At 47.3% G+C, this 27127-nt stretch overlaps 1 protein-coding gene across 7 annotated transcripts in view; it reads right to left on the bottom strand.

Moving 5' to 3' along the window:
- Nucleotides 1-27127, bottom strand: part of VPS13B (vacuolar protein sorting 13 homolog B) — a 305573-nt gene that overhangs the window by 268372 nt on the left and 10074 nt on the right. For all 7 annotated transcript variants that reach the window (XM_076066534.1, XM_076066535.1, XM_076066538.1 and 4 more), the window contains exons 4-5: nucleotides 12612-12744; nucleotides 654-821 (exon numbers count right to left, since the gene is read on the bottom strand). In XM_076066534.1, coding sequence (XP_075922649.1) covers nucleotides 654-821; nucleotides 12612-12744 — 301 coding nt within the window. The remainder of the gene's footprint in view (nucleotides 1-653; nucleotides 822-12611; nucleotides 12745-27127) is intronic.

Genomic DNA, 27127 nt, shown 5'->3' with positions numbered 1-27127 from the left:
CGAAAAGAGAATGAGGTGCCGCCGTGGCGAGATGTTGATTCCCTCGCCTGGTATGGAGGAGCCCGTGGGTTCGATCCTGACCCTGACGCACGTATATTTGGAGTTTTCCGGGTCCTCCGGTTTTTCCCCTCCACATTTAGAAACACGTGTTTAGAGTATTTGTTTGCGCTACATTTCCACGTGATAAGTCAATTTTGTTCGTTATCATTTGTTTGCCAGGCCACGTCTGAAAAATAAGCTAATAGCTCAGTGGGCTTCACCTGGTAAAATTTAAAGTTAAATTTTAGTTACATTTCTTTCATTCAATTGCTTACCTTTTCGTATACTTTTGCACTTCTACCGTATTTCTGTATTGTTTATTGTTGTTGTGACTTTCTGACCCGCGCCTACTGGACATCTGTGAAAAAGCGTTTATTCGCTCATCGTGTTCCTCCAGTGAGAATGTCCGTATGTACGCTGAGCTTCTTTCGCGCCGCACGGAGCCAACGGCGCCAATCGGGAGGTGCGAAATAACGATTCCGATTCTGACACTGATCTCTGTCGTCTCGCAAGACCAATGGCGGCGCACATGCACGCGCGTAACTCGGCGTGCGCGCGTGCTGCGCGCGAGGCCGCGGGCAAACGCGAAGCGGCCAGACCCAAAGAGCACGCACCGGCGATGTCCACGAACGCCCGCTCCCAGAACTCGTCCACGGAGTAGCACTCGGCCGACTTCACGTTCACCGACAGCACGATGTCGTCCTCCACGTACTTGAGGATGAGGTTGCTCACCAGGATGTTCACGTTGTTCACCACGCGGCGGATGAGGCTCTGGACGTACCCTGTTACGCACGCGCATGTTTTAAAGAGTTGGGCACAGATGAGCAACTGCAATTGTGGCCGGTCGGATGTCACCATTACCAACGGCATCGGCAAATTAATATACTTCATGAATGTTACAGGCAACATGTTTATGGGGGTTTTGGTAATTAATATTCTTTAAGCTGAATTTGGAGGCCGTTCAATAAACTGTAGAGACAGAAAATTGTTCTAATTGCACAATTAGAATTTCTCGTCACACGCCCACATCTCCACCCACACTCCGACTAAAATTCAACCGGCGCAAATCTCATTTTGGATCTCAATGAATCCTGCGGTTTTCGTGGAATGCAGAATCCCATGGCACACACAACTTTGGGACCACAAGTTCTATTCTAAAACGGACAGGAGAGTCGATATTCTGAATGAAACTTAAAAAATAGTCACCACAACTCGGCAGTGCAGCATATGCAATGCAGTAGAGGGTCTGATATGCACCAACGCATGGATTCATTAAACAAAACTGAATCTTACGCCTGAGCACCAGGCATTGAATAGTTTGCGTGCACGTGTAAATCTATGCGTATTTATTTTGAAATTTTAAACGTGGTTGTAGAATTAGTTAATGAGACCCAGGTAGCCACCAAAGGTACTACCAACACACAACAATATTTGAAAAAAAATTCCTTAAGCAATTTATGAACGGCAAAGATAGTAAATCATTACACCCCTAGTAATCAGATCACGTGCCCTCCACAGCCACAAGAGGCAATGCATTGCACCACAGTGTTACAAAAAATCGACTCTTTTTGAAAACAATCTTATCATGACTCTGAATCGTGACGATTCATAGAACTGTGCGGGGGGAGGGGGGGAGAGCAATTGTTACAGGCCTACAATGCAAAACATTTGCATCATGTGGACCGCATTCTGTCTCGAGAGATCTGCATCGTAATATGGATATTGTCACCGCATTCTTCAGGTTATGAGACGCTCAAGAAAGTTAGATTCCCCCTAAACGCGTGCTCTGTGTCAATACAGTTATTAAAAAAATGGTAACAATCAGAGCACCTCACTGGATTATAAGACGCACCCCCCAACTTTTTATTAAAAAATACAGGGGGGGGGGGGAAGCACGTCTTAAAATCCTGAGAATACGATAATAAACAAAGCTACATTCACTGCAGCAGTTTAGGCTTAGTAAGACTTATACCGAGGCTCGCTGCTGACAGCACGGCACAGTAGCTCCCAACGTACACTCCACAAGCTACCGATCTCAACGCGGTGACGGGCATACACAACATATGGATTGTAAAATAAATAATGATCAAGACACGCAGACAACAATGACGCATTCCTTTGGAGAGGTGTGCCAGAGAAACTCCAGGTGAAGTGTGCGCGAGGTTTAAGGAAGCATCGCTGCTAGCTTACAGAGTTGCTACCTGCCCTGGTTTTCTTTAAATAAAAAAAAGTCTTCACTTTGAGTGGGGGAGGCGGGGAGAGCGGTCCTGGAAAAAAATGAGTCGTTGCGCACAATATGACGTGCAACTCGAGACAATGCATTTCTACAACGCAGCTCTCCCGTGCATTGTCGGGATGTCCTCCTTCGTACGATACGTTCAAGGTTTTTTTTTTGTACCCGGAGAGGCGCGCGAACCCGATTGGTGTAACGCACACCCATTAGCACGATGCTGGCATTAGCCCCCGAGGTGAAGGTCTCTCTCTCTCACTGGCATCGCGCCATTACCAGTACTCCGGGCAGGGTGGGGGCACCTAATACCACGCACGGCCTCTAAAAAAGTGCAGAGGGCGACAACCTCTGCTCCCGCGAGCCACCCCCCCCCCACCACCACCACCACCCACCGCCTCCCCCACGCCTCTACAGCAGCCGCTGTGCCACTTAACGGCTTTGGCGCGCATTGTTCGCCCGGCGTTCCAGCCGGCTTTTTCGGGGGGGGGAGAAGAGTCACCTTTGCTGCCCGGGATTCGCATGGACTACACGGGGGCCGTGGCGGAGGACTAATCCCGTCACGCCGTTGGCGCGCGCAAAAAAAAATGGGGATGAGATCAATGTCCCCCACCGCCCCCACTGTCCTGCCGCCTACGCTCCCTTCCCGCCTACCCCCCCCAGCGGATAATCTGCGTACCACTAAAAAAGGGGGGGGGGGGGGCTCGGGTAATGGAATGGTGCTTTAGGCGAGCGATCGTTCCACCACACTGCCACCACTGTCGGTCTACAGGAGCGTGCGCGCACGTAAACCTGGGCAAGAGCAATAATAAAGCTGCTTCGTAATCTGAGGCTTTGGCTCAACCTTTACGATGGATTTGTGTGAATAAACTGACGTGCGCACACAAGCTGCCATCCCGGTTCAGGGCTGCTGAATATTTGACAATGGCGATATTTTTAGACAGCTGAAGCCGACCGCATTGTGCGAGCTGGACTTGCCCACTGTCCACGTCCAACGCGCGGCAGCTGAACCGTGCGTGCTCAGCGCTAGGAAAGTGCACGGAAGACGGCAAAAAGCGTCGCTCACGGGAACCAAAAAAAAAGAATCGCGCACCAATGACCCACTTTAAACCGGTCGGTGGCCGTGAAAAGAATGCCAGCCTGCTCGCCCGAGCGTGCCATCGTTGTTTGAATTTTTGTTTTAAAAAATGCGTTGTTGCATTGTGGGGAACCACTCCCCCCCCCCACCCAAAAAACTCTGGAAATACCCTTTAATACTAGAACGTGACAAACAAAAGTGTTGACAATGACCTTCAGCGATAACCAAGCCCTAGCGGTCGGGGGGGGGGGGTGGAAGCATTTGGGGCGAATAACGCAATTCTATCAGACGAAAGATGTCACAACAACAGCCTAGTCCATGACGCAACGAGCAGATGGCTGCCCGGGGGCCACCACCACCACCACGTCCCGCTGCTGCTGCTGCTGCCACTGCCGCCGCCGCCGCCACAGCCACAGCAGTGTTTAACCTGGCCCCTGGGTGGTCCGCTCCACCGGCCCCTCACCACGGTCCCATAGAGGGGATTAAAATGTAGAAAGAAAAAAAACTGTCAGAAATAATACTCCTCTGGGTTTAAGAAGTGCACGCTCACACCGGCTACACATAGCTCATCGCAAGCCTCCATTCATATGGGAGCAGTCGATGACGTCTGCAGAATGTGCGGTCTCTCGAGTTAAGACAAACATTAACTTTTTTTTTACTCTTATGTCTTATAAAAATCTCCCCGCTTACAGATGCGCAACGCCACGGGGAGATGAAAGTGTTATTATCTAATTTACAGCCGTGCATCGTGCATGACAGCATGGGTTCGGTGGTGTAAGGTGTTAGGTTAGCTTGCAACTTTTAATGCTCCAAAAACGTGTTTATTGTCACTTGCGGCACTGCAGACCCCTGACAATTGGTAACTCTATTTCGAAATGAATACAAATAATATCTTCAAGTTGCTGGAAGAAAGAACGCAGGCCTGAACTCATGACAGAGCTCATTATCCAGCATCATCAAGAGCCACGATTTATCCACTGCTAGACGAGGGCCTCCCCACAATGTCGCAATAACTCATGCAATTGCAATGTCAATCCACCCTGCTCCTATATGAGCCAATCTCACCGTGCAGACGGAGCGAAATGTGATAAGCAATTATGAAGGCGGTGCAATATTGCCTATTGAGACAAAGTCGCATGTTGCTCTCAATCAACAAGTGTCATTTTCCAAGTTTTCAATTTTCCATCCTCCTCTTGTTCATTTTGATAGTGGGCCGCCTTCATTGATCACCCGAGATACCTCTTACAGCGCTGCCTCCTATTGCGCCAGTTTCGTTATAGCGCTCTTTGTCCTGGATAAAAACTCGTGCGAGGATCAGCCCACATATGGAAGAATGCAGGCGGTGCCCGTAGGGGCGTGTCTTTGCCCATATTAAGTCTTGTGGATCGTGAATTGAGGTGTCTATTGTATCGATTCTGCTCATAGTCAGCCCGACAGCCACATTTGAGTATCGACTCATTGGCAATCCGTGGATCGGATAATCCAAATGTTTACGGCAGACGGTGGTTAATCTGAAGCAAACTCCGACCGAACGCACTGGTGAGTCCACAACTAATTGCATTTTTTTATGTTATTGTAACAAAAAGTTATTATTTTTATTGATAAAATGCTTACATTTATCATGTGTACAGTATCATTATTAAGGCAATAACCGATACCCTAATGAAGCCCTCATATAACGCTCACATGTTAAAAAAATAATCATTTCGGGAACGCATCTCCATTGGAACCATGTTATAGTGACCTCCATAGCGCCGTTTCGTATCGCGCTCCGCTTACCAAGAATGCATCCTGAACGCTATAAGAGGTATGCCTGTATAAATATTGCACTGTGTTTTGCAGGAATGTCCCTCCAACAATTATGTCTATCGTACAAGGAGCCTGTTGTATGTGATAAATGAGTAAAACCAGAAGTCATAATAAAGAATTGACATTATGAGACATTTGCTTCTTATAGAGCTTTCCATTTATGTAGTTGTGTTGTTTCAAAATGTATCGTAACTTAATTTCAGAGATTTCAACAAATGCCCACTCAAAGCACACTCGACCTTCACCGTTTTCTCACGTTTATTTATTCATCCACTCAAATAGCAGTGGATTAGCGTGACGTATTTCACAAATTGGCCTGTTCATGAATTTGACGGACTCAAGAAATGCCACCTCGGAGATGTTATTACTCCTGATTTTATTTTAATGTCAGAAAGAAAACAAGCGTAATCCATTCTGCCACACCAGGGTGCCGAGATTCATGAACTTTGAGAACTTGCAAGGTGGGTCTGCTCAGCTCACACACCCACATGTTTTACACAACTTTTACGCTCGTAAAAATAATCTACGATTGAAGAGTACAACAAAACTACAATTCTGACCGCCACGATTCTCTGAACACCATTAAAAAAATACGAAATAAAAAATTCAGAAGATTACTTCGACAGACTGCTCTATTTTTTTCCGTTTTAAAATTATCGTAAGCGCGCACACACAAACACGATCAAACAAAGAGGGCAGTGTGACTGCCAAGGAGAACCCATATATCCAAATGGCCGAGCGAAAAAAAAACGCGAAACGCATCGAGTCAGCTCCTCCGGGCCCTCTCCGAAAACTCTGAAAATTTTCAGAGTAAACATGACCTGCTGCCAGGAGGAAGCCCAGCTGCTAGCGTTCGCCCGGGGCCGCGAGTCAATCACCGATCGCGCGGCCTCTTGCCCCGGGGCCACCGCTCAAACGCGCTCTTCCAACCTCCCCCCCCCCCCCACCGGCAAAGCCTCCCAGCTCAAACCCTTCACGCCGACTTTCTCACACACAATCAATCGCGCCGAATCAACGGCTCAAGAGCCGGCGCTAAAAATAAACGAAAGTAATATTTTTTTTCCCTTTCTGTCGATGTTAATTTCGTAAGTCCGTGCTGCCAACCGGCTCGCCCTTCAATTAATTGAAATCGATGTGATTTTTTCCCCGCAAAGGTCAGCTTCTCTTGACGTGATTTCGGGTTGCACCCCTGCGTCGTTCGGCGCGAAGTTCAAAGTTCGACTCCACTTGCTGAGAGCTTCTCTCGCTTCCAGGGGGACTTGAGACGTCCAGCACGGGAGATATTAGGCATCACGCCGAACAAGACGCGGTACAACTGAGAAACACATCGGAGAGGTGTAAGACTGTAATTTGATCACTAATTTCTTAAGAACTGCTTTTTGTGTTTAGTTTGTCGTCCATCCCCGTCATCTCCGATAAGCACGGTTGGCTGCGTACAGTGTGCAAGAACTTCAACATACATACAACCGATAAAAGCTGCGCGGATGAAAACTTCAGCCGTTCAATGCTCTAATCCACTTGGCTATGTTGTGAAAACATGTAATTTTTTAAGTAAATTCTTGAGCACCTCTCGCGGTGTCTCAACGGGTGTGTGAACTTGTCAATACCCCTGTGTGATATCAGGGTTTGTATAAAACAGAGTCAAATGTAAGTTCTGCAACTTACTACTTGCATCAACTTGCACTAAAAAAACTGCGGGCGGGTCGGCTGTGCGCACGTGAAGACTGTGCCAACCAAGATTGCATTTCATAACTATAGTTGCTTAGCAAATAGCCCACAAAAATAATTCCATTTAGTATGACTTAAGCAACAACAACAACGCGTTACCAAAAGATTATATTTTAACTTACGACTCGGCCGGGTTGCAGTTGATTTTTTTTGACAGCTTTTAGCACTCAATGTTTCATTCAGTGAACACCTCCGCACTGTAATTAAGTGTGATCACGCGGTACGGGTGGGGCGCAGCAGTGGCCTTAGTGGTTAGCGCACAACCACGATATGAACCCAGTCCGCCGGAGTTTGATTGCCAGTCACGGCTAACCGTCAATGGCGAGTGACATGTGAACCGTTCATCGACCTCCTCAATTTCCACCAGCCAGCACCGACTGACCAGCGCGGTCAAGTATGGTGGAACAAAGCCCACGAACGACAACACATGGGGAGGGGGCCTTTAATCAACGGTGGTTTTACAAAAGACTATAAAACAATAAGCGTTATTATTATTATACGGTATGGTTATAAATCTACATCTCAGTTCTACACGCTGAAATCAATACGCACGCAAAACTGGAATCGTGTCAGACGGAGCGATCTCAATATGATGATTTCACGACACATTTGCCAAAAAACAACGACAATTTCCGCCCAAGTTCACCGTAGAGGTCTCTTCCACGACACCCATTGCGCAATGAACATCGGGGCACGTTTTGGTTAAAAACAAATGAACGCATAATGTGTCGCGAAACCCCCCCCCCACCCCAATGCACAATGAAAGACATTACGTCACCCGAGCGCACTTCAGAAACGCGTCACAGGCTAAGCAAAGCGTGTGACAAGTTAATTTTCACTGGAAGCAGATGCTCGCACTATCCCACCATGGCAATGCAAACAACCAGCAGGCGCTAGGAAAACAAGCCACGGGGCCGGGCCTGGCCTGGCCGGTGGGACTCCGTGCGGTCCAAGTGAAGGGTCGGGTCCTCGGGGACGAATTGTGAAAGCGAACCTTCATCGCCCACACCGCACCGTGAATCATTATGATCGTAGCTGCGTCACAATTATTGAGCTTTTCGTGCCCCTCACAATCCCAGCAATGTTTGGGCGATCTAAATAAATGCGACCTGACATTGCTATGCGCGCCGACTGTGTTTTGCACAAAAACGTGGTGAATTAAAATTGCAATCCAGCATGCACGGTTTTAGCTGTGAATGTACACGTGGGGGAGTGGTGGTGCAGCGGTTAGCGCACCGAGATATGAACCCATCCACCCGAGTTTTGATTCCCGGTCATGGCGAACATCAGCGGAGAATCAATGCAAATTCTAGATTTGAAGCTTTCGTGACTGCAAGGATTCATACTCTTTGGTTTTTTCGGTCACGTAGGTAAAATAAAAATAAAATGAAAGAAAACAACTAAATTAAATCACGACGTTTCGGAGGCAACACAAGCTTCCGTCTTCAGGTGTAACAGACACAACAAAATTCGCTGTATCAAATGAACAGCTCTGGGACACCCGAGCTTATATACAGGTTAAGGGGGGGGGGAGCCAGGGAGGGACGTGGGTGGGGAGGGGAGGGCTGAGTTAAGCCACCTTTTGTTATGCTGCAGGGGGTTCGGGGGGAGCGAAGGCGTGCTGCACGAGAGCAAGCACCATCCTGGTAGAAACGAAACGGCTGTACAATTATCAGCCAGCTAACGTTTGACTTGGTTGATGACATCTTTCCAAAAGTTGCTCAATTTGAAATCATCCTCTCGGTTGAAGTTGTGTCTATGTTTGTATATCTGGATGGCTTCATGGACAAATCTTTGGTAATAACCGGGAGGTTTGCATAATACTTTGGTATCGGAGAAAATAATGTCATGAGAACCCGCTGTGTTGAAACAATGATCAGCCACGGCCGAATAATTTGTTCTGCCGTGTTTCAAATCTGATTTGTTGCTCGCGAATTTGGTCAGAAATATGTAGTTTTGTCTCCTCGATAGCAGTCACCACAGATACAACTCAATTTGTAAACACTGGGGTACTGTAAGTCAGGAATGACATCCTTTACGGATGGGATCAGATCCCGGATTTTGTGTACTGTATTGAACCGGACCTGGATCTTGTGTTTGTTTAGAATTTTGGAAATCTTTTTGGTAACGCCTGCTATGTATGGCAGGGTGATGGTTTTGATCGGAGTGTCAGGTGGTTGTTTCTGTATGGTTGGAGTAACAGCTTGGCGGATGGTACGGTCAGAGTATCCGTTCCTCTTGAGGGACAGATGTACATGTTTTAATTCACTGGCCAGGTGGTGTTGGTCAGAAATGCAATGAGCCCTATGGTATAATGTTTTGATGAGAGAGTTCTTTTGAGCCGGGTGGTGGTGGGAATCAGGCTTCAAGTATGAATTTGTGTGGGTGGACTTTCTGTAAACAGAATGTCGCAAAGAGCCATCCGTCCTCCTCTCAAACAGAACATCCAAGAATGGCAGCTTGCCATCTTTCTCCAATTCCATGGTGAATTTGATGGATGGGTGTCTGGAATTTGTGGTCTAGGAAATGGTTCTAAGCTGGGAGGCCATGTGGCCAAATGATGAAAGTGTCATCCACATATCTCTTCCACAGGGAAGGACGAAGGGTGGATGTCTGGATGGCGTCTGTACCTGCGCTGGTTAGGCACTGCCTCACCAACACTTACTTTACCTGGAATGGTACCTTCTACAAACAAAATTAGGGTAACCTTATGGGTTCTTCCTTGTCACCAGTGATAGCCAATGTTTTCATGGAGAAATTTGAATCAGACACCATCCAGACATCCACCCTTCGTCCTTCCCTGTGGAAGAGATATGTGGATGACACTATCGTCATTTGGCCACATGGCCCCCCAGCTTTGAACCATTTCCTAGACCACAAATTCCAGACACCCATCCATCAAATTAACCATGGAAGTGGAGAAAGATGGCAAGCTGCCATTCTTGGATGTTCTGTTTGAGAGGATGGATGGCTCTTTAGGACATTCTGTTTACAGAAAGTCCACCCACACAGATTCATACTTGAAGTCTGATTCCCACCACCACCCGGCTCAAAAGAACTCTCTCATCAAAACATTATACCATAGGGCTCATTGCATTTCTGACCAACACCACCTGGCCAGTGAATTAAAACATGTACATCTGGCCCTCAAGAGGAAAAGATACTCTGACCGTACCATCCGCCAAGCTGTTACTCCAACCATACAGAAACAACCACCTGACACTCCGATCAAAACCATCACACTGCCATACATAGCAGGCGTTACCAAAAAGATTTCCAAAATTCTAAACAAACACAAGATCCAGGCCCGGTTCAATACAGTACACAAAATCCAGGATCTAATCCCATCCGTAAAGGATGTCATTCCTGACTTACAATACCCCGGTGTTTACAAATTGGGTTGTACCTGTGGTGACTGCTATATCGGGGAGACAAAACGACATATTTCTGACCGAATTCGCGAGCACAAATCAGATTTGAAACACGGCAGAACGAATCCTTCGGCCGAGGCTGATCATTGTTTCAACACAGCGGGTTCTCATGACATTATTTTCTCCGATACCAAAGTACCTTGCAAACCTCCCGGTTATTACCAAAGATTTGTCCATGAAGCCATCTAGATATACAAACATAGACACAACTTTAACCGAGCGGATGGATTCAAATTGAGCAACTTTTGGAAAGATGTCATCAACCAAGTCAAACGTTAGCTGGCTGATAATTGTACAGCCGTTTCGTTTCTACCAGGATGGTGCTTGCTCTCGTGCAGCACGCCATCGCTCCTCCCGAACCCCCTGCAGCATAACAAAAGGCGGCTTAACTCAGCCCTCCCCTCCCCACCCACGTCCCTCCCTGGCTCCTCCCCCCCCCCCCTTAACCTGTATATAAGCTCGGGTGTCCCAGAGCTGTTCACTTGACGCAGCTGATTTTCCTGTGTCTGTTCCACCTGAAGACGGAAGCTTGTGTTGCCTCCGAAACGTCGTGATTTAATTTAGTTGTTTTCTTTTATTTTATTTTTATTTCACCTACGTGACTTTACCGAAAATACCAAAGAGTATGCAATCATGTCAAAGCCAGTTGTGGTCTGCACCTCCGATTAGCATGGTTGGTTACGTACGGTGCGAAAGAAGTTCATCACACATACATACGGTCCACCACCCCCCAGCTCACCTTACACCAACCCTCACTGACCAGTGTGGTCAAGAATGGTCAAACCACCCTCATGACCGCGAACACTGTGTGGACAGCTTTTCATTAATCAGTCTATTGACAAAGGGATATACATACATTGCGCATAAGCACACACAATACACATCCCATGCGGTACCTGCATGCTTGAACACAGCGCATGATATGCTACGTGCAGAGCACAGGGAGCACGGTCAAGAGGCGATCACGGGCCAATGACATCTATACCACCACCACCACCACCCCCTTGCCATCACTTCTTTCCTTCAGCTAGCAGAAGCTAGCATGACAATAACAGGTGCTCTAACATGTGTGCATATACGTAATTGTACAACACGTATGCTGCAGTGCAACAGATGTTAAATTGAAAGATTACGTATCAATGTCCAGCGCAAGTGTGTACACAGTGAATATTAGATGCATTTAGAAAAACAAGGTTGTATTGTCGTACGAGAAATGCTCCATCCTAAAAGGCAGTAATACTGCATCCTCAGGAAGTATACTGCTCCCTCAGGCAATATACTGCATCTTCAGGCAGTATACTGCATCTTCAGGCAGTATACTGCACACTCAGACAGTATACTGCACACTCAGACAGTATACTGCACACTCAGACAGTATACAGTATACTGCCTAAGGGTGCCTTCAACGTGGGAGGCGAAACGTCGCAAAGGAGAAAGGAGCAGCACTCTCCACAACTATCTAGACAGATTTAAAAATTTCAAACACTAAAAGCTTTTTTCATAAGTTATCTAAATATAACATTGTGCAAATAACACCGAATGCATTTGGTGTGGGCATTCTATATCAGCTGGGAATTTGTGTCATATGCCCAGAATCCAGAACTCTGGAAACTAAGCACCGGTTGTGCGCTACGCAAAATTTTCAGGACTCCCAAATCCCCTCTCGGGGGGTGTCTGCCAAGGGTGTCCCAGGCTGTGGTGGAACAGAAAATATATTCATGAACGCGTGTGCACGGTCCATTGAGTGTCGTCTCTTCGCAAGTGTAGATTTTCTCTTGGTGCTTCGATCACCTCCCACACGTCGCAGACATTGCAACGAAGGGCCCTGTTTCAGAAAGACCAATGGTCCTCGGCGAGGTTTTCCTCGACAGATAAGCGGCGTTATTATTATTATTATCGGGGGTGGAGCGCTGGCACGGTGGGTTAGCGTGTCGCGCAGGGGTCGGCAGCCTGTGGCCTCCGAGCCGCATGCGGCTCTTTAAGGAACAGCTTCGTGACGTCATTTATTGAGGCCCACCGCCGTCCCCGTATTCGCGTGCACTTGCGGCTCTTTAAATATCAATTTTTATTTTACAGAATTTGATAAAAAATGGCCCTTCAACTTCTTGTTATTTTGGGTGCCGACCCCCTGGCGTAGCGCCATGAACCGGGCCGCCCGAGTTCGCTGGCACGACCACCATCTCCTTCACCACCATCACCGCCATCATCATAACCAGGTGGCTACTGCTCTGCTGGAAGGCACTAAGCCCACGAGGCGATCCCACCGAGCGTGGTGGAGATGTGTGAGGGGCACACTGACCTGGTGGAAGATCGGCATCTGCAGCTGTCACCTGCTGCTGCTGCTGCTGCCTCCTGGCTCGGCTGGCAGAGCGCGATCCCTCGGTGCTCAGCGTGGCTCGGCTCGAGTGCGAGCTGCTGCTCTCCTCTGCGTCCTGCGCACGCCACGGCACAGTTGTGACAAGAGTCGCGGCACCGTCAGGGTACAGTCGTGGCACAGCCGCGGCACAGTCGCAGGACGGTCGCGGTACACTAACGGCGCTGTCAAGGCAGTTACGGCACTCTGACAACACACACTCTTAGTTGCCACGTCCTCTAACCCCATCACTCATAGTTCATAGTTCCATTGATTTGGTACAGCCCTGTGAGCCATTCGGCTCTTGAATCGGGTGCAACCGCAACAAACAAAAAACAAAAACATGAACAAGTAAACATCTTAAAGTGATTATGTGACTGTGCAAACAGAATATCCAGGAAAAAAAAACATCAAAATATTCCTGAAATAGCATCGTACACCAACGCTGTGTGCAAAAATCCCATTGGGATGCAAGTCAAACAACAACAACAATCACAAGACAACTAAGATTAAGGCCAACAGTCTAACTCCGTACTACAATAAACAAAAACATGGCCAAACCAAAAAAACGTTTTCGAAATCACCAAAATAAAAGCCATAAATGCAATGTAACAGTGATCATAGGGACTGTGACCGAATTTTTAACAATAAACTACATAAATAACATGTAACACCAAACCCTAGAGCCATATTTTAGGCCACTGAATAGCAGTGGCACCTAGGGGTGTACAACTCCTCTAGAGCAGTTTTGAGTGAAGATCTCATAGGTAATGATTCAAGTTGCAGTTTATTGGCAATAGCATTCCAGACCCTGGGGGCATCAATAGCAAAGGCCCTTCCTCCGGTTTTTGTACGGCAATAGGGAATGTGAAGTTGGTAAATGAGCGAAGACCTGAGGTCAAATTTGTTCTTTGAAACAGAGAGGAGATCCAGTAGGTAGTCTGCGGATTTTTTTGTAAGTACTCGCTCTCAATCAGATTCCATCTCCTTGTCGTGATGATTTCCCGATGGCCAATGAAGGTGACCCATGAGCGAATCCGTTCTACGTGATTTAGCAATTCAATTACTTTGTCTGAGAGTTGTGAACTGCAGACAGACCGCCTTCACATTTATATCTGGGGCAGTGCGAAGTTACACATTCCGTGCTTTGGTGTCCGTCGCCACAGTGGCACACAGGAGGGTCTTTTATTTTCTTCCGTGGTGTGGATCGGGTTAAGCGCTGCCCATTGTTTCTATGGAAGATGGCAGCCAGACAGCGCAGTGGCGACCTAGCTCGTGATATGCACCGATTGAAAAAGCTCTTCGCTATATGTATGTATGTTGAACGTCTTTCACACCGTACGTAGCCAACCGTGTTAATCGGAGGTGCAGGGGAAAGGACAACAAACTAAACACAAAACGCAGTTAAAAAGAAATTAGTATTTCATCTATATTAAAAAGTACGTAGCTCCAGTGGCTTCCTAATATCGGAAGGAAGCGCGTTCCAGACGGCCGCGGAAGTGGATCTGAAAGTGCGCGTTGCAGTGACCGTGTTTGTTCGATGGCTAGCCAAAAGCCGCTGCTGCGAGGATGACCAGAGTTTCAACTCATTAGTATATTGTTTTCATTATAACATTTTATTTTCCACCATTACCAAGCTCATTGTGAACACACCACCACTCGCTCTCAATCGGATTCCATCTCCCTCAACACCATCACTTGTTCTCAATCAGAATAAAAAACCCAACATGAAAATAATCAATTATAAATCAAATGATGTGACGCGTGCAACGTTCGAATAAGAATCAATTTTAATCGATGAATGGTGCAACGATGCATATATTTATCGAAAAATATCAATTCTACTAAGTTACACTACACGGATCAAATCGCGTTTGTGACAATCGATGTTTTTGATCGATATTCTGTATGTATACTGTATGTTGTAAGCGAAATCTCCGGTTACTCGAAGCCACTACATTCACCATGATGCCAAATTAGAAATCGATTCTTGAATTGAATCGCTAACCTTCACCATGACAAATGAATACATCCCAAGGGCGGTGTGAATTCTCACACCCATAATAAATAGCAACCAGCCAAACACCGGGACCGATCCAAGCGTACGTCATACATAACAAACTCTCTTAACAATCCCACTGTTAACGAGTGTTTGAATGCATGTTATTATTGGAAGGCGTTTAACTACGGAGATGGAGCCATGGAATCAAATCGTGTGCGGGCGCTCGGCAGATTGCTACATCCCGCGACCCTGAGATACGGCGACGGCTTGTGGAGCCCCTTCATCCAGCAGTGGACCGGGCACGGCTATTGACGATCGCGATCATGTGCAGCAAGCGACTTAATGCAGCACCTGGGCAGAGCGCAATGCGGCAAGCGTTCGTCTCGAATCGTTCATTTTCGAGATTTAAATCGGATCGACAGAAAATTCGGCACGCGCGCCAGCACCAAAACTGACACCTGCGCAATTACATTTATATATTTTGCTATAATTAGGTTAAGGTTCCATTCCGTAACGCTGCGTTGCAGAAATGAATGATTTTAACATACCATGGTGGGGGGGGGGGGGTGGGGGAGCGGCCAGGGAAGGGCTTTGACACAGCAGGGTAGGCAAGCAACAAAGTTTACTGCGCTAATCATAACGGCAACTCACCGGTGGCATCGCTCAGGCTTACTCCCGTTAACGTGCACATTGTAAACTAAACTACAAAACCAAAATAAACTATTTATATCAGAACAGGAAAGGGTCAGGGGCGGAGCCACAGGGGGGGGGCTGAGCCCCCCCCCTGAAATTTTGGGAAAGTCGGTAATCGGGATAACCGGATATCCGGCTGTTGCAAAATGCTGCAGGCTGCCACCTTGTGCTGCCCTGCAGGCTGCCACCTGGTGCTGCCCTACAGGCTGTCACCTCGTGCTGCCCTACAGGCTGCTTGAGCGGCAGCCTTTCGAACTTATTGAACTTATTAGCCACATCAGCGGCTCCGACCTATTAATAAACTCCGCGTTCAAATCCAATAAAATGTGCTTTATACATTTGTGGCGCCCGTTGGAAAACATAAACACACTGAGATATCTCAGAATATTGAAGTCAGCCCCCCCCCCCAAAGTCAAAATCCTGGCTCCGCCCCTGGAAAGGGTCAATATGATGCCAGTAATGTACATTCCATGCTCCAAGTGTTCCTCTTGACGTAATACCATGCTTGTGCCTCTCCATGCGTTTCTGCACACGTTCAGCCGTTGTCCATTTGGGGGCAATATGCTGGTAAATTAGAGTATTACCTTCTACAATGAGGACGTTATTAAGTCTTAAATAATATCTTATAAAATACTTGTATTTGCAGACTTTTGTCAATCAACCTCCGCCTCCCCGTGCCATGTCAGTGACAGGGTTTGTTTGGCCATACTTCACCATGTATGTACTTATTTGGCACAGTACGTAGCCAACCGTGCTAATCGGAGGTGCGTACAGTCATAATCGGAGGCATACAACAGTGAATTCTGTAGCCCTACCCTAATAATGCTAAGCTACTCGAAATTCGTTTGACAAAATATGCGTGGAACCGCACGGCATCCCACGCTCACGCTAGCCGTGAACCGACGAGTGACCGGGCAAGCTTTGCACCGCATAACGTAATGCCAACAAGCGCAGTGCACGACAATAACAGCGGGGCTTACGTGCCGGGAACGAACTTACTTGACTGGACAAGCAGATGACATCTGAGACAACACACGTCGGATGACACGCATGAAAAACATTCGGAAGCGTGCTCGGAAATAAATAAAGAGACAGTCAGGCGTGTAGCCGGGGCTGCAGAGCTGAGAGCCTTGTTGACAGAGGACAATTGGCGAATTCTGACGTGGTGAAACGGTACACAAGAGGGCACTCGTTAGGTCGCAGGAAGAGGCCTCTGACGAGGGTTGCTGGTTATGAGACGAGGAGCGTTTTGTGCTCTGTTTTAGACTTATTCACAAGTCTGGAAAATTGCCTGATGAAGCTGGTTTGTTGTAATCACCAGCGAAACGCCGCAGTACTCGAATTGGAAAAATGTTGTGGGTTTACTCTCAAAAGCACACAAACGGTGTGCCAAAGCAGGAACTACCTGGTGCGTTTTGTTTACGTGACGAAGCTTACTAATAGGCTGTGTCAAGTGGTGGTGGGTTAATGACGCATTGATATTTACGCGATTTAACCCAAAAAAAACCACGTAATTATATCCTGCTCTACTTCTTCTGTCGCCCGCTGCGCAATGGCAGGTCATTGGGTCAAACGCCCTCCACATTGAGATGAGGTTTTCCCCTTTTTTTAGCAACAAACAGGTGTTAAGATGTTAGAACACCAAACTGAAACCTTTTGCAAGGAATCATGTCTGCATTAACCACAATATTTGTCGTCAGAATGCAAAAAAAACATACTCTGATAATATATGCATTGTCTTTGAAACTGATTGGTCCACACCAGAGACAGCTTTCTTTAGAGCCTAGTCTCAAAATAGTGTTAGACCAGAGGACGCCAAAAGGCGAACAGCACAAAGACAATGCCACTATCAGGGCATTGAGAGCTCGGGGTGAGCATCTAAATCATGGAACCTCCTTTGCCAGTACCAAAATATGGGAATAGGTTTTCCCCTTTTTTCTGGCAACGAACAGGTATTTAGATGTTAGAACACCAAACTGAAAATTTTACAATGAATAATGTCTGCATTAACCACAATACTTGTGGTCAGAATGCAAACAAAAAACATACTCTGATAAAAGAAGAAAACCTATTTTCATATTTTGGTACTGGCAAAGGAGGTCCCATGATGTAGCTGCACACCCCGAGCACTCAATATTCTGATAGTGGCGTTGTCTATGTGCTGTACGCCTTGTGGCGTCCTCTGGTCTAACACCGTATTGAGACGAGGCTCAAAAGAAAGCCATCTCTGGTGTGGACCAATCAGTTTCAAAGACAATGCATATATTAGCAGTTTAGTTTTTGTTTGCATTCTCTTCTAGATCAGCATTGCCATCACGATCATCACCAGCACACACAGCATCACCACACACTGCATTAACCACACACTGCATCACCACACACAGCATTACCACACGCTGCATCACCACACACTGCATTACCACACAGCATTACCACACAGCATTACCACACACAGCATCACCACACACAGCATTACCACACACTGCATCACCACACACACACAGCATCACCACACACACAGCATTACCACACACTGCATCACCACACACTGCATCACCACACACAGCATTACCACACGCTGCATCACCACACAGAGCATCACCACACACAGTATCATCGCACACAGCACTACTACACACACAGCATTACCACACACAGCATTACCACACACTGCATCACCACACACAGCATTACCACACACACAGCATTACCACACTGCACCACCACACACAGCATCACCACACACAGCATCACCACACACTGCATCACCACACACAGCATCACCACACACAGCATCACCACACACTGCATCACCACACACTGCATCACCACACACAGCATCACCACACACAGCATCACCACACAGAGCATCACCACACACAGTATCATCGCACACAGCACTACTACACACACAGCATTACCACACACAGCATTACCACACACTGCATCACCACACACAGCATTACCACACACACAGCATTACCACACTGCACCACCACACACAGCATCACCACACACAGCATCACCACACACTGCATCACCACACACAGCATCACCACACACAGCATCACCACACACTGCATCACCACACACTGCATCACCACACACAGCATCACCACACACAGCATCACCACACACTGCATCACCACACACTGCATCACCACACACAGCATTACCACACACTGCATCACCACACACTGTATTACCACATACTGGATCACCACACAGCATCACCACACAATGCATTACCACACACTGCATCACCACACAGCATCACCACAGACTGCATTACCACACACTGCATCACCACACAGCATTACCACACTGCATCACCACACACTGCATCACCACACACTGCATCACCACACAGCATCATCGCATACACCGATTCTGAGATGCAATATGCATGAACGATGACGCTATGTAAAACTAAACATTATTATTATCAGAATAAACATCAGTATGAATTACAGAATAAATAATTTAGCAATTGGCATGATTAGGGTTGTGTTTAGGAGTGAGATAATTCACCGGCTATCACAGCCCACGCACCCCGTTGGAAAGTCACGAAAGCTTCAAATCAAGATTGATTGTTGAAATTTAGGGGCCACGGCTTGATTTAAGAATCGATTACTTGCGCATTATTTTACCCGCTTAAAACGTATTGTTTGTCGTGCCGTTTTCGTTTTTGCTTTTATTTCTGCACAGTTTCGCTAACCCAAATATAGACATGCGCACATCAATTATTTACCATTTGCACAAACTGAAAGACTTAGATTGTTTACATGTGCGATGTATCGCGAGCCTCACCAATCAGCATTAAGTCGTCGGATCAATGTATTGTTTGTTTAACACGTAGGCTTGCTTTCGTGACCAATATTCTCCAAAATAAAGGTGTTTTGGGTTAGATCGTGTAAATATACACTTCTTTACAATTCTGGATAATCTCCTGATGAAGCTGGCTGTAATCACCAGCGAAACGTCGTACTCGAATTGTAAATATTGCGGGTTTGACTCTCCACCAATAACTAATTGGCACGTTTTGTTTACGTGACAAACCTTACTAACTGGATGTGTCTGGTGGTGGCGGGTTGAACGACACATTTATATTTACGTGACCTAACTAAAGAAAAACCTTGATCATGGATGAGGCATCGTTTTGTCTCCTCGGCTATGCTGCAGGATTCCCTCGGACAACTTCTCTCGCGCATGCCTCGCTCCAAGTGTGCTGAGAATATTCGTACAGCTAGAAAACTGCACGTAACATGAAGCAGAGCACAGTCAATATTGTGACGTGCAGCTAAACGACGCATGGTGAAAACACTTTGAAAATGTTAAGTATTCCCCAAAAAATAACATTCGTGTTTGCTCTTTTGTACAGTGATGGACAGGCGTTTATGAAACCACTGCCCCCCCCCCTAACCTTCCCCCAAAGTCACTGCACAGACCTCACCTTTCAGATGGAGACGTAATTTAAGCAATCCACGGTTCTAATGCAGAGCAATGCTCAAGTTTGTCGTAAAAAGTATCACCGCACTAAGTCAAATATAACAAAACGCACGGCAAGACGTACACCGGGCTGTGGAAAGTATTAGAAGCCAGGCCCCTCAACGCGCTTAATAGACCCCAATGGTGTCCGAGCATCGCACTCTTAAAAATGCTCCCTGACAAAAGCCAGATGCTACGGGCAAAGGGGCTCCGCGATTATTCTCACGCAGACAGCGCGGCGGCCGCGAAGCAGCACGCTAACAGCTTTTTCGGCCCTCCGCGGCCAAAGACAAATGTTGCTGGAACGAGCCGTTCGCGCGTTCCCGACTTTTCCATGGCACTCTTGAGCCCGTCAGGGGCGCCCGCCTTTGGATCTGCAGCACGCAAATTCGCGTTTGTGATTTTTTTTTTCTCTTAAGAGATGCATCGCGAACGCGGGTGGAGCGATGGCGCAATTGGTGAGCGCGCGCCGCGCCATGGACCCTGGGATCTGCCACTCTCAATGAAGTGTGACGGAAGTCGGCGAGAGGAAATGAATCAATAAGCGCGAAAAAAATGCCCTGGGATATTGAGGCACGCGATACAAATGTGGGCGGAGCGGTGGCGCAGTGGATATTGCAATGTCCTGTGAACCCAGCGTCTGATTTCCGAATCGGACTTGGACCCCTCAAAGTCCACCAGTCTGCACGGACCACGACGTGTGACGAACCGAACAATGTTGCTAACCCCATGACTGAAGGCTTCATTCGACGTTTGAACGCAAAAAAAAGAGGTGTAAATTACAACTTAATTTCATACGTGGAAATCCAATCAACGTACGTTGCTCGCCAAAATTAAAGGAAATATTTAAACCTCCGCGATAATTGACAGGCAAGCAACGAATCAAGACCACCAACGGTTCGATTGTAAATTGTATTGCATTCACGTGGGGGTAGAGAATCGATCAAAGAATTGATTTTAATTATTCGTGTTGTTTTTACCGAACCTCTTTCTATTTTATTAGCACGGTTTTTTGTTTGCTAAATTAGAATTAAAATAAAATTGTATTTGCTTAAATCATACATAATTATAAAACTGTATAACAAACAACAACAAAAAATTGTCCCTGGGTAGTAAGTGTTATTTCCTAATTGCTTATGCCTCAATAGCACAGAAAATGGATATTATTCCCCACAAACTTTGCTTTTGTGACCAGGACAGCGATATATTGAAATTTACCTATTTTCAATGAGAAAACGTTGTGTGCATTTGTATCATTCCTTCACATAAAGTCACAAGGGCAAAGTTTGTGGGGAATAATAGCCATTTTCTATACTTTTTAGGCATAAGCAATTAAAAAATTACACTTACTACCCATGGACAAAAATCGTATTACATAGTGTAATCAATGATTACAAGCACAGTTCGATGGCCGTATCGTGAACTAGAATCAATTGTAGTCAATCAATGCATCATTACACTCTTAGTCATTTCCCTTTCACGTCTCTATTATTTTTGAGCGGCATGTTGACTTTTTGTATTTTCAATGTGAACATTTTAAACATTACTTGAATGCAGGACGGAGTAATCTAAACACCTCCATGTATTTTTAGAATAGTATATCTTTGAAACCTAAGTCAAACATAAAAAAAGGAGAAACTATTTCCAGGTAAAGCTACCTTTTTTTTTTGGTCAATCCAAATTTAGTGGTTGTTCATCACAGGTTCACATTCATCAACAAAGAATGTTTATGTTCTCTGCAGAGGAACGGAGCGAAAATATTGCAGGTTATACTTGCGTACCCATATTCAAGCGCAGGGTTTTTTTCAAAGGCGGTATTAAAATACACGGCTCATTTTATAAAAGCCCACTTTGAAGTGCGGGCAGTGTGCTCCCGAAAAACCGCTGTGGAAATCTAATTTGCGGCATTGGAGTGAGCCGTGCGCCCCAGCGGAGAGGCTAATTTGTAAGACCCCCGGCCTCAAATGGGAAAACAAGCTTCATTAACGGCCTCCAAATCAAGCGGGGTTTTGGGGTTCGCGCTCAGACACACGTACCCACAGGCTTCGATCGCGCAGGACAAATTAACGCCATACAAACAAGCACCTGCAAAACTCCAACCAGACATTTCCTTTCCACCAATTTTTTTTTGTTACGTTTTATTTTCTGGTGCTGACAATGTAGCGGAGTGGCGCCATCGTGTTTAACACTTGAAACGCGCAGGGGGGTTTCCCCCCCCCCCCCCGACTCATTCACAGATACCCCGCTGATTTCTAATGAGCCTCTTACTGTGTTCTCAAAAGGTGATTGAACATTGCGAACGAGATGACCCCGTATCTGAACAGAGGAACACAGAAAGAATGTCGTAGGTATGGGGATGGAGATTCACGGATCTGCAAGTCATACGCATACACACACACACACACGCAAAAATGTCTATTCCACAAGAGGTCTGGGCATGCGGGGCCGCAAGGGAAAATTATTTACAAAAACAGAGCCATGAATGTAAAAACTCAGGCTCGTGTGTCGCATGCACACGATGCCATGCCTGCCCAATAGACCTCCAACATCCGTTGTATAATTTCTCCCTATTTTTTGGTAGAGTATCTGTAAATAGATCACCCTGTACAAATGAACGATAATACCTTTATCGTGCAGCGGTGTCACGGCGGTTATTGCGCTGTGCTATTCAGCTGATGCCCTGAGCGTTATGTCCGGTCACGGCAAAACACATCAGTGGCGTGCGATATCCGAAACAGTCGTGGGCACCAGCCTTAAACCAACCTGCACTGATCGGCATCATGAAATAACAACAACCGCCATTCGCCACTAAGTGGCGGTGACGTCACCACGACGCTTGTGCCAGGCTATGAGGCCAGGTGAAGTGTCGAATGCCCACTGGCAGGTCACGGGGCAGACCCAGGTGCCACGGGTCGACTGACTGAGATGATTCGCTGATGCACCACCTGTGCCCCCTACTGTGCCAAATTGCTGTGCTTTAGCCACCCGGCGCTCCGCTCATTGTTGTGAGCGTCGCTCCTCCCCCCTCCGTTGTTGTTGGAGGGCGACTGCCTCTAACTGCCCAGTAGCGTCCTTCACGAGCCTCCTCCACAGAGGCCGATCTTGACACCGCTGGTACCAGTCATAGTCAAGTCCACTCAGCTCCACATCCTCCTGTACCACATCACTCCATCTCTTCTCTAGCCTGTGCCGCGCCCGTTTAGCCCCCTCGATCCGGCCAACAAAAGCTGTTTAGGCATGCAGTGGCTGGACATGCGGACTACATGATCCAGCCAACGCACTTTGCCTGCCGGAGGAACTCACCGATGGGGCTTTGTGCAAATCTTTCAAGGATATGTGAGCTCCTCACACAATCCAGCCTGGTTAAACCCAGGATGGATCGTAGGCAGGCCAGCCTAAATGTTTCTAACCCGCGAAGATGTTCCATTAGGGGGTTTCACGTTTTGCAAGCGTAGAGAAGGGAGGGAATGACTGTGGCCGAGAAGACCTGAAGCTTCGTGCGGAGCGACAGACCAGGTAGCTTCCACACAGCGTTACGCAACCGATGAAAAGATAATGCCGCTCGACTGATTCGGAGTTAGACCTCTGCTGTCAAACCGGAGCCGGTCATGAGCACACTGCCCAGGTATGGGGAACTCTCCACCATCTCCACAACTGCCCTACCACCAATTGGGAGTTGTGGGGGTGGAGTGTCCGATGGTACAAAATACCCAGGCAGGTGCTTAGTTTACGTGGGGTTGATGGTAAGTCCCCACCTCTTAGTGGCAAGCTCCAGGTTCAGCAGAAGTGCCTCCAACTCCTCCCCTGAGTGAGCAGCAATTACCAGATCATAGGCATACATAACATGGTTGAGCAATAGGGATACGTACCTTGACCGCACCCGGGCATCGATCACCCTCCCATTGTATCTGTACCAGATGGAAATTCCTCTGGTGCAGTTATTGAAGGCTTCACGAACTACGTGGTTGATAAAGATGTTAAATAATGTGGGAGCCAGAGGCCATCCCTGTCGTACCCCAAAGTGAACAGGGAATGACTCCGACTCATGGCCACGGAGTTTTACCCGGGCCCGCTCACCATCATGAAGGTCCTTAATGATCGTGAGCAGAGGGACAAGGGACTCAGAAAGCACGAAGAAAAACCCAGAGCCTAGGCCTACTGATGGTATCATAGGCCTTGGCCAGGTCAATAAGCAGAGATGTAGGTCTTGTTGGAATTCCCTACACTTCTGCTGTAGCAGACGGACAGAAAATATGGCATCTGTGCAGGACCACCCTTTCCTGAAACCACATTGGGGCTCTGCAAGCCTCTCCTCAGCGTGCCTGGCAAGGCGATGTTGAATAATCCTTGCCAGGACCTTTCCCGGCACACTGAGGAGTGAGATGCCCCTGTAGTTGTTACAGTCTGTGCGGTCCCCCTTCTTCCCCCTTCTTAAAGAGGGGGACCACCAGGGCATCCTTCCAATCCTATGGAACCCGTCCAGTGGTCCAGACTGTTGTTATAATGTCATGTAGAGCAGTCTGTGCACAAACGCCACCCTCCCTCAGCATTTCGCTTGGGAGATCATCTCTGCCCGGTGCCTTTCCTGGTCTCAGGCTCTGGATCGCCTTCAGTACTTCCTTAACAGATGAAACCTCAGCCAGCCACTCACAGGAGGTGACTTCTTCAAATGTTTGAGGCACCGCAGCCTCAGCAGGGTCATCCCCACTTTGTCCCACGGTGTTTTCCAGGCTGAGGGATTTCCCCTCCCCCAGGACCTCACAGAAATGCTCAGAAAATCTGCAAACCTGTTCCTGGGGGTCAGAGATTGGATAACTGTTCTTTCTCCTAATGTTGGTAATAGGTGTGGCGCTGCAGGTTACTTTCAGGTTACTTTTTTAATGGAATTAAAGAGCGCTTTGTGATCGCGGGCCATTAAGGCAGACTCCATCTCCTCAGCAACCCGCGACCACCAACCATCCTTGAAGCGCCTCACGGCTCTCCGAACCTCTGAGCGAAGGCTCTGTCAGCCAGGGTCTCTGAGGAGGTCTGGACCGTGTACCCAAAGCAGCCATTGCAGCTGCATGAGCCACAGTCCTAAACCTCGCCCATTTCCCCTCGACATCAGGAGGTGTGGGGAATGATGCAAACCCCAGCCGCAAGCAATTATTAAATTCTCACTTGCAACTTTCATCAGCTAGCAGAGACCATGCCATCATGGGTTTGCATGGGGTCCTGGGTGTACACCCACCACTGGAGTGGAAGAATGGCAGGCGCATCTACAGATGACATGTCGATGGTCAGTGGGTCAGCTCCACAGTAGGTCCTGGTGTCAAGGACATGGGCCCGCATCCGCTGTTCCGTCACTATGTAGTCCAGCAGATGTTCTTGCTTGGACCCGGCATACATCCATGATGTTGTTTGGATGCACCGATGCCAGAACAGCGTGTTGGCAATTACAAGCCCATGGGCTGCACAAAAATCTAGCAGCCTCCTACCGTTGTTATTGAGCTGATCTGGCCCATGTCTTCCAATCACTCCAGACCATGTGCTAGCATGACCAACTCGGGAATTGAAGTCACCCAACAAGATGACTCTATCCCGAGGGGCCACTTTAGCCAGCACCTGTGACAGGAGGTCATAGAAGGCACCTGACTCATCGGCCTTGCCTGCATCTCTCCACGGATGTTCGTCTTCGGTGGGGGCATAAGTAACCACAACCACCACTCCTCACCTCTGGTTGATGGGAAGGCGAGCCCAAAGTAGCCTGGGGCTTACAGCTTCCCGCACCTCACCACCACACTCCCACGCCCCCTTCATTGTTTTGTTCAGAAGAGCCACTCCCTGTTGTTTGGCAGTCTCCTGTCCCGAGTAGAGGACTGTCCACCCCTCATGGTGGCAGGAGCTAGAGCCGGTCCACCGGACCGCCTGAATACTACAGAGATCCAGGCGGTACCGGTCCAGCTCCCGACAGAGGATTGGCAGCCTCTCCTCCGCAGTGAGCGTTCCAATATTCCACGTCGTCATCAGAAGTGGCTTTTTGTTGTTTCTGGAGGAGCCCCGAGGATAAGGATTCAGTCTCCTGGCTCCGCCAAATGGGGTTTGGCCAGGAGACGTCATTGATGCCTGTCCCCCCAGGGCCTCCGTCACAAGCTTAATAAGTTTTTTACATCGTAATTTAGTGGTAGTTAATTGAAGGTGGAGGGGTTACCAGCCCCTCACACCCGTCCAGAGCCCCCATTTGGCCACTGTGGTGGTGGTTACAAACGCCATGAAGGGAAAGGCCAATCTACATTGGCCCTCCCCCCATGGCACTGCCCATCACAACGTTGACGTCCGGCACCACGGGGAGGTACAACTTGGGTAGGCTTACATCCAGCAGTTGATTAACAAAAGGCTATAGATTATTAATATTATTAACAATTGAGTACTATGCTTATACTTTTTTACAAAAGTGTAGCTTGAGGCTTGTGAAAACAATTGGAATGGAGAAGTAATGTTTGTTTTACACCACAACTGTGTCAAACTCAAACCCGCACCAACATCACAAGCATTGAGCTTTTACTCTGCATGTCTGCCTTGTTCGAGAATGATGTTTAAATGGACTCTAAATTGGCATAAATAAAGAAAATCTATTTGTTTAAGCTACACAAATTAGGCAATATTTATGTTGGAATACTGCCCGCATTTATAATAAAACATATTTTGAAAAACGTTAACAATAAAAAACACTGGCTGGGTTTATGTAGACATATTAAACAAATGTATGTAAATTAGAATTTATGTATTTTTCGTACTTTTCATTGAAAGTCCACAGACTTACTGGCCATGAAACAATTCAATTCCTGCACCACATTTTAATGTTAAACAGACAAACAAGTATGCTTAGGAGCAGGGGGTGAAAGCCAGACATATTGCCGCTGTACAAGCTTTCTCTGTTGGCTTTTAGGGACTTTTCAGAGATATCCAGCAGAACCTTGGGGGTTAAGATAAACAATTTGCTGACGAAGGAGCAGTATTTGGCTGGAATCTTTGCCGTTTAAGCGAGGTATTCCACTACGTATGCGTGCCAGCCAATCCAAAGGGACACGGTGCAACGCAGCGTGGATTTATATTGCTCCGTTTTAAATTCAACCGTATCTGAAGATACTGCACAGAAATAGCGGCGATGTCAATTTTACAGAGAAAAAGGGGCAGCCAGTCACAGGTAGTTTTGTTTTTTTACAAACAAATATCTACTGCGGTTCAATGAAATGTTCGGTATTCCTTCGACCTCATTGGTGATCATTTTAGGTAACCG

Source organism: Petromyzon marinus, chromosome 12 (assembly GCF_048934315.1).
Source record: "Petromyzon marinus isolate PM22_M1 ecotype Great Lakes invasive population chromosome 12, UKy_Petmar_22M1.pri1.0, whole genome shotgun sequence".
Lineage (NCBI taxonomy): Eukaryota > Metazoa > Chordata > Hyperoartia > Petromyzontiformes > Petromyzontidae > Petromyzon > Petromyzon marinus.
The sequence above is the reverse complement of the archived record's forward strand: the minus strand, read 5'-3'. Positions and strand labels throughout refer to the sequence as shown.